At 30.5% G+C, this 9,672-nt stretch overlaps 1 protein-coding gene across 1 annotated transcript in view; it reads left to right on the forward strand.

The window, feature by feature from the left end:
- Window positions 1-1,416: 1,416 nt before the first annotated feature.
- LOC111636825 (FERM domain-containing protein 4A-like) overlaps window positions 1,417-9,672 on the forward strand; it is a 50,833-nt gene continuing 42,577 nt past the window's right edge. Inside the window, exon 1 of the mRNA XM_023382167.1 lies at window positions 1,417-1,547. Within this exon, the coding sequence (XP_023237935.1) occupies window positions 1,483-1,547 (65 nt within the window). The 5' untranslated portion in view covers window positions 1,417-1,482. The remainder of the gene's footprint in view (window positions 1,548-9,672) is intronic.

The raw sequence follows: 9,672 nt of genomic DNA on the forward strand, positions 1-9,672 counted from the left end.
GTATATTCTTTTTGGTCCACCCTGTATATCATAACAGAAGAATGTTTGATGGCTGTAAGAATATTAAAATTTGATTTCAGTAGAATGAAACAATGTTTTGTTTAATGATGAGTTCAAATAGTCTGCAGAGTTAATCCTGTTGGATTAACATCTGGAGAAAGTGGGGAACCTGGTACAGTTTGTGGAAAAAGACCAGTTTGCAAGTGGTGGTATCATAGTCTGGAAGATCATTATTGTTAATGGCTACACTGAGCTCCATATTTTTGCAAGCGCATGCCATTATTGCCAGAAGGCAGAGTTGACATTTGAACACCATGCAAGACTTTTCCAAGGTGTTTTGGGTACAGATTACATTTTTATAGATGATATTTCTCTTGCACATAAAACTGTATTTGCCAATGTTGACTTTCTGACAATGACAATATTCATTGTATGGAATGGCCAACAAGATCTCCAGAAAATTATATATTAAAGCCAAATGACTGCAGAATTATAATGGGCTATATTAATTATTAAAATATGAATTTAATTATAAGTATAAAATTTTGCAAGAGATGGCACCTAACACCTACCTTTAGTGCAAATTACTTAGTATATATAAAGATCTATAGAACTAAATTTCATAGAACATGTATGGAATATTGATAGGGAGACAAAATATGTCCCATCAGCATCCATCAAGAACACTCCAGATCTTGAAGATACTCTTGTTTGAGAATGTACTTTGCTCCCAACAGAACTGGTAAAGAACATAATAACCAACATGAGCAATTGCTGTACAGCATATGTGGATTCAGGAGGTAACTAAGGTAAATGCACCAGTAGTGGAGACTGCATGAGTAGTGGACACTTTGAACTTCAAATATGAGTAATAAGGTTGTAGATTGTAGATGGCTTCACTGTTCAAACATACAAATTATTCAGTAGACAAAACTTCTGTGTACTGAATGATTTGTATGTTTGAATAGTTGAATAGTGAATCTACAACATTATTACTCATATTTGAATTTCAAAGTGTCCACTACTCATGTAGTCTCCACTACCGGTGCATTTACCTTACATGCTATTAATGATCTTTTATATAAAAAGATTCAGGATGATGCTCAGATTTTTTGGTTCAATGTAATTTAGATTAAATTTGTATTCTTCAATTGTTTTGATGCATGAGATACATGCAGAACATTGTGTTCTGATCAGCAGTTCCTGTGATATAGGTCAATTTAATGGTTATGCTTATTTTTTAGACTTGAGTGTATATTTCTATCTTCTGAATGATAATCATAGAGGAAAAGAATCATATAAATCATGCTATCAATCAATGTAAGCAACATCAATATAAAAAAAACTAGAAATATAATTTTATAAATATATTAAAATTGTATACTGAATATGATATGAACTTTGAATCTGTTGGATGTCATTATATTTTTAATATATTTTATTAATTTTTAGCCAAAACTCTATGCAGGAGAATTATTGGACATGGTAGCTTCCTACTTCAACTTAAAAGAGAAAGAATATTTTGGATTGGCATTTTTAGATGAAACGTAAGAATTTATTTTGTTTAAATTTTATACATTTGACAACATTGTTTCTATAAGCTTAACGTAATTGTTGAGATACATTAAGCTTATAGAATGGAAAAAACAGTGTTCGTGCATTTTCACACTCATCTGACATTAGCTTAGGAATTAATTATATTTGAAAACTGTGTTTAATCTTGAAGATTATATATAATCTAAGTAATTATCTTTAACCTTGATTTCATAACAAACTTTTTCTATTGATTGTTTAACTTCTAATACTTCATTAAACCATAAAATAGCTTTAAAAGGAGTTAAATATATAGAAAAAAAAACAAATTTATTTCAGCTCATTCACATTAAGAATTTACCTTCTGGAACAGAAAAAATAGAATATTTGCTAATTGTAATGTTCTTAATGAAATAAACTGAATAAATGTCTTAATACTGTATATTTTATTATTTTGATATTGAAATATTAAAATAATCAAATATGTTAATACATTTAAATTGAAAATTGCTGAAACTTTTTAGAAAGAAATTGTTTCTGTAAATTTAATTTACAATAATATATTGAAGATTTCTCTATAAAATTTAAACAGATTCTGCTAATATCTTTTGTCTCAATCTTTCTAGTAGCTGGGATTTGATCTTGTAATATTATTATAATTACTTCCTTTTCCAGATTGTTGTTACTTTTTTAATTTTTTTATATATCTTAAGAAATTTTAATATAGTTATTTCTCTTTCAGTTGCCAATATATTCATTTCTTTCCATATCTTTCATACACATGAATCCTGTAAACAATACTTAAAAAATAAATTTTACTGTCATTTACATGAAATATTAATAAGATATGGTAGTATTTCTTCTGAAAATGACCAACATTTAAGTTCCTTACCATATGTTAAATTAACCAAGAGAAATTAATTTTTAGAAATGGATTGGGAATCTCTTAATTAGATATTCATTTGGGATTGGTTTATAACAGCAATTTCCAACCTTTTCTACAGTATGCCTCCCCAATCGGGGCTCGCATGCAATGTTGCCTCCCACAGCATAAGCATAAGTGTTTATTGCTCTGTATTCAGTATTTATTTGTTTTTTGTTACAAATTAAATAATATCGGTAAAGTTTGATTGAAAATATGGAAGAAAAATACAATTGCACTACTAAAAATACAAATATACTTACCTCAGTACTTTGCACAAATAAAATAAGTAATATTTGTACATAGTGTACAACCAGGAATTTATTTCTTCTGAATAAAGTTATAATAATGTAAATTAAAAAAGAATGTTTTCCATATTTCCACAAACTGTAAACATCAATGTGAAATTTAAGCTTCTTTTGAATTGCACAAAACAATTGATGTTTGGTTCTCTCTCAGTCCCACACACAGGCCATTTTACTGCCGGAGCTACAGCTTTCACTCTAGTTACAAGGCATCTATTCTTCTACAGCGCTGGCAGTGCATAAACCTATACAATCAATCTAAGTCAAGCCTTCAGCATAGACAAATTCATTAAGTAAGAATATGTCTTCTCCTGAAGTTGTTGTTGGGATCGTTTTACAAAACAGTAACTCTTTTATATTTCCTTCCATGGCTTATCTCACATAATATATAAGTTGAGCCTGTGATGAAATATCGGTTGATTCATTGAGTTGCAATGTAAATATTTGGCTTTATTTTACTTGTTGAATTAACTGTGTTTTCAAATCCATAGCCAAGTCATCGATTTGCCATGAAACTGTATTATTTGACAGTGGAATAGTTTGTAATGTCTTTACAGCTGCCTCTCTGTTCATAATGTGACACATTTCTAAAGTTGTCTGAAGCAACAAATTCTCAGCAATATTGTGCGATTTCATACATTTAGTGATTTCCATAGTCACTATGTAAGAAGCTTTCAATGCTTCCTGTGATACCTTGGCCTCTTTTGACATTACATTTTTCTGCAGTTTCAATTCCATCTCTTTTCAAGCAAAAAACTCATGATCCTTGTGTACATTTTGAGCACTATTTCTAGACATCTTTTAAGACTGTTGTTGACGAGAACTTAAAAACAAATGACACACTGGAACTGTTGAATGCCAGATTTGCTACGAAAACAAGAAAATCCGAACTTGATATAACTTGTGTCATATTGCCTGCACTTTTCTTTCTCCATTACTATTATTTGGTTCACTTTGGTCTGAAGATTCTGCATTTCTCATAGTTCTCTTCAAATAGCGGTCCATTCTAAATATCAAGACAATTGGTTTAGTTTAGTTAGTAGAGTAAGATTTATTATGACAGTCTCAATGAGTGTTATTTATGCGATGAAGAAAACAAATAAGAAAGCAATGAAAAATATCATCTGCTTTTAGAGGGCTGTCACATTGTGTTTGTCCATTTTTATCCACATAGTTACTCATCAGTCATGCACTGAATAGCATTGCGTGCATTGGCTTGTGCCTCACTGGTTGGGAACCACTGGTTTATAATACATCTAATACCAAGAGAAAAAATTTATAAAATACATTGTTTTACTTACATAAAAGATATCTATTATGATGAAGACTTTTACAATTCAAATGTTTTGATATTTGGAAATATATAAAATGCTTAGATTATTAGTTTTATCATGAAATTGAAATGAAAAGAAAATGCATTTTGTAATGTATGATATTAGATTATTTCTTGTAACAAAAATGTCAACTGGATATATTTTACATAATTTTTTTCATATTTTTCAACTGAAAGTACTGAATTTACTTTCAGTTATAATAATTATTTTAAATTAAAAATAAAGCAGCCTATAAATTTCAGAATAAACCTTAGCAAAAGGCAAGGCTTCTTAAACTATAGGTCACAAAATCTTTGGAAGCATATGCAATGGATGCAACTTTAACCCAAAAAAAATGTTCCTCTGTCAAATTCTCCAATATTAGTTAGCAAAGATAATTACAAAAACCATTTGATTTAAAATATTTAATTAAAATTAAAAATCATAGACACACAAAATTATAAAACATTTGTACATATTTTCTCGCTATGATCTGCTATGCCTTTTTATTCAAATTTACCTATTTGGTCCCTCATTCTACTATCATTTACTTTTTCAAACTTTGAATCACACATGCAATCTTGTGAGATAATGCCAGCAAAGTTTTGTGCTCCAACTGAAACATAATTACTGAAAATAAAAATGTTAATAAAATTTTCATGACCATTTCTCAGCATGTAAGTGTAAAATTTGTACATTCTTGGTTTGTTTATTGTGACTAGGAATTATATTTTCCCAAACTTTTTGGATTCTCAAGAATCTCGAGATGTAAAAAAAGTTGATTATTTATAAAATAAATTAATTAGAAAAAAATGATGCAGAAGAAACCAAACAAAGTAGGACTAGAAGATATAAGATTGTTTTATATTTACCTTTATTTAGTTTTTTAAATATTTAAAAATTAATTGTTTTTATTTCTACATTTAATAAAAGGCTTTATTAAAATAACTTTTTAATACACACAAACAGACTATTGATTTACATGACAAGTGGGCTTTTGTTTTGACACAAAAATTACGAAAATGGAGAAATTCCTTTCAGTTTTTGTTGGTATTTATTTTATGTAAAATAAAGCATTTTTGAGCAGTTTTACCTGAGACTTCATAAATATTTATTTTCCGAGATAATGTATGGAAACTACTCTTAGTCGCTTTGATTGGCTTCAGGCCTTGTAAAATTGATTCCTTCAATTCTGAGACAAAATTCATATTTAAGATCTTTACTGTTTTTGTTGTGTGTTGAAGTGGTCAGAACCATATTACAGTAAGATCTCGCTTAACGCAGATTCGATATAATGCGGTCTGCTCGAAGTCTAAAAAAAGCTCAAAATTTACTCCGATTCAAATTATCACGGAATTTCATTGATTCGTATATAATACGATTATTCCCAAACACGAACCAATCAGCAAAAGGTGGAAATTCGTTGTAGCCCTGTACTTTCCTTATGTTTATGTTTGTTTGGTGCAATTTTGGAAAAAAAATGTGACATCATGGATGCCATAGACAATATTGACTTCGCTTGGCAAGAATTAACTGATAAATGCATGAACGAAGTGTGGGAAAGTTATGGCTGAATGTATCCAAGAATTCTCAACGAGAAGAGCCTATCGCTGTATCGTTAGGTTGACCAAATTGTCAACATAATCAATACAGCATGACTAGGAGATGTAGACGAGCAGCATATTGAGGAGTTACTGCAGGTTTCTGGTTTTCACTAACGACGACCTTCAAGAACTGGCAGAACAAGGAATTTGTGTAGAACTGGAAAATAGTGATTCTGAAAACAAAGAACCCGAAGAATTTCTCTACAGATTTCCTTAGTAAAAGTTTGGTAACCATAACTGAAATCGTTGATCAAATTGTAGCGAACGATCCAGGTTTTGAAAGGAGTGCAAAAGCAGAACGAGGCGTTTTGGATCGATCTTCTGATACCGATATTTACTTAAGAAATTTCACGACTTTATTGCAAAAACGCGAATTTCAGAAAAGTCAGGATCTTCGTCACAAAAAATGAACTTTACATTTCTGTGTGCATATGTTTGTGTTATTTAACATATATCATTATGCGAATTAATATAAAAATAACTTAAAATTAAAGTAAAAATTTGTTTATGCTTCTAACACAATAAAGTGCTATAAATTAAGACACTTGGCGGGTTGTCTCATCTTTATTTAGTTGAGACAACCCGCCAAGTGTCTTAATTTATAGCACTTTATTGTGTTAGAAGCATAAACGAATTGCAAAGCACGGTTTCATATCATCAAAATAAAAATTTGTTTATTTTTGGTTGCGTGTTCCCCTTTCACTATTTACTCTGTGTTAAAATGACCTCGTTTAGCGTTGTTTCGTTTAGTCTAGGGACGTATCTCCCGTGTTAAGCTGGGTGTTACTGTATTTAAATTCTCATTATTATAAAACCTGTTGATTATGATTCTTATACAGTATTCATTATATCCTTTTATGTTTTCATGATTGACGATTGTAAAAGCAAAATAACTATGAACTATATCAATACTCAATCAACTATGAAAAAGTTGAAGATCTCATATTAAATATTCAGCCAAGATTTAACTCTTTATTCAAAATTTTGATTTATTTCTAATTTTCAGGCTCTTATTCTTGTATTTATTCCTATTTTGAAAATGTTTTGCATTATTTTTCAGTTATATTAACCTATATTTATTTATATATTACAGATACGAATTATAAATATAAATAGAATGTTTCTTAAATCTTTTTATTTTTCGTAATTATATGATTTCTAATAATTAGTTAACGGATAATTTTGAAAATTTTTTTCTGAAAAAGTAAATATTGAAATTTATTTATTACAACTAACTGTAAGTCTGTGTTAAATCTGCTCCATTTATTTTAACAAAAACAAAATAAATTAGTTGGAAAATTTCTTTATTTGTATTAAAGGACACTTACGATGTTGAATTTTCTATTCGGTAAGTGATTCAAGCAATAAAAACGATAATAATGTTGAATTAATTTATTATTCTATGAAAATCCGTAATTTAAAATGCAGCTAATTAGATATATATGTTACTAATTAGCATTTTTTCCCTAAAACATAAACAAACCCATTATAAATGACAATTCCTTGTTAATAGCAAACAGATGGTAATTGTTATTAATGTTTACATTGTTCACATTATTAATGGTAATACAATACATATGTATAATTTGTTTCTCCCTATAGGATCTAATAGGACCTTTTCGCACATTCACGATGAGTTTGTCAGTTTCATTAATGAGCGTAATTGTACTGCAAATACATATCAGGCCCCATCTCTCATTGTCTTAAATGTCTGGATCAACCAAGCAAACAAAAATTCTGAACTGAGGACCGAATTCAAGTTCTTTAAATCTTCAAGCTAGTGCTTTTGCCACATTTGTATCAATTAATAAGTTATATATTTAACAAAATTAGTATAAAATTTCTTTTGAACCGTTTTTCGTTAATTTATACGAGTTTCTGATGAAAATTGTCAATTGTTTCCTTTAAATAAGGTTACTTCTATTTCAAATTTACTTATAAATTTGAAGTAGAAATGATAAGTTTGGTCTTACTTGTTCATAAAATTATTTTATTTGACCACATTTGTAAATATTTTATAATATAGTGATGGATGGGTATTATTTAACAACCTGTTATTTTTTAACTGTAATTTCGAGAAAAACAATAACATATTTAAAAATAAAAATAATAGCCTGTACAAAGTATAGCACGTGTTATACGTTACTGTATAAGTAGTGACTGGCGAACAGTCAGAACAGTGACTTGTAGAACGATTTGATAACTCGTTATGCTTCTACCCTACCAACTTGAGAACCGAGTTCCTAGTTGAAAACACAGTACAGTAGTTTTAATGGACGGTCTGTCCTGAACATGCAAGACCCGTCCTCCACAATCCGGCCACTTCTACTGTAGACTAGGCCGAACCTATGATGGGCATAATTTCTAAAATGCCCTCTTAGTGCCTACAGACCGGAAAGAGTAAAAAACAAATAGACTAGGCAGCTTCCATAAATTATGTAACGATATTTTTTTACGATTTTTGGTATCCTCTGATCCTTTATAACAGAGGTGGCCAACATACGGATTTGGCCCGTCTAATGAATTTATGTAGCCCGCGTTTAATCTTTCAATATTAGCTACTCAAGTAGGAATAGTCGACGAAAAATTCTGATAAAAAGAAAAAAAAAGGTCAGCAACTCACTATGCGTTTAGAGCAGGGGTCGGCAACCTGCGGCTCTTTGGATGTGAAGCTGCGGCTCTTTAGTTCCATACGCAAATATTATTTATTTTATCAAAAAATAAAAATCGTTCTGAATCGATTAACGAGGATTAGGTACTGATTCTATCTCTCGGCCACTTGTACTCGCTTTTCACCGCACCCCTCCCCCGTGACACGCGTCGTCACTGTCGTCAATCCGTCGGAAGCTCTCGAATGACGCCGTCGTCGGATGTTTCTATTATTTAATTTGTTGTGAAAAACACTACTTATATATGAATAAATAGATATTTTTTCTTATGAATAAATAGATTAGTTTTTTTATCAAAAAACTTTATTTATGCGAGTACTATTTATTGTTGGCAAGAAAAAATTTTGTGGCTCTTTAAAAACTTTGAAATTTTGTAAATTGTAATTTTGGCTTTTCCGACTCAAAAGGTTGCCGACCCCTGGTTTAGAGTTAACCCTCCATTACAAATCTCTTAAGTACAGCGTAAAATGTTGATAAAGCACGATAATGTGAAAAAATGTCTGTAATCTCTATGTATAATTTAGTCTCTATGGGATGACACCACAATGGGATCTCGCACCACCTCAAAATCTTCCTAGGGTAGCCTCTGGTTCGGCCCGGGGGCAAAAACTGTTGGCCACCCTGCTTTATAACGCTACTTATGATGCTACTCACTAAAAATTATGTAACGATGTATGAAAAACACCTCATCTATGCAGGATGAGGTAACACTGGTACAGACATTTCCATTAGCGTTAAATAATTTATGGAAGCTTCCCTTCTGCCAGACGTAACCATCGATCACCATCGATGGTTACGTCTGATTTTAAAGTCATCGCACAGCACTATGTATTTTATTGTTACTTTTAAAATAACCAGAGAAAATAACACTGTTTTTATAAATACTATTGTCTCGTCGCTGTTTTGAAGTAGTAACAGCTGTTATTTTAAGATATTTTAAAATAATAATAATATCTCGTTTTATTTACAAATAACCTACTTTACCCATCACTAATATAGGCAAGCTACAGAAATGCATCAACGCCATCTATCGGTATTCTTGTAATTTCTGTTAGTAAACTAGTATAGACGGATCCTAGTACTTGTATACATATGTTACCGCTAAAGCTCGAAATCCGTTAAGATGCACAATACCTAGCTAATCTGCAGATTAACTAGGGTGATCCGTTAAAGCTGCGAAAATTATTCCATTTCTCAAATTACCTAGGTAATGTTCAGATTATCTAGGTAATCTGCAAATTACCTACTAGGCACTCGGTAAAGTGAAAATAAGATTTTTGCTGGAACAACAGCAACGTTTCTGTACGCTTAAATTAACATAATGTT

The sequence above is a fragment of the Centruroides sculpturatus genome, unplaced genomic scaffold (genome assembly GCF_000671375.1).
Source record: "Centruroides sculpturatus isolate CEXI.00-Female unplaced genomic scaffold, Cexi_2.0 scaffold1008, whole genome shotgun sequence".
In the NCBI taxonomy this organism is placed as follows: domain Eukaryota; kingdom Metazoa; phylum Arthropoda; class Arachnida; order Scorpiones; family Buthidae; genus Centruroides; species Centruroides sculpturatus.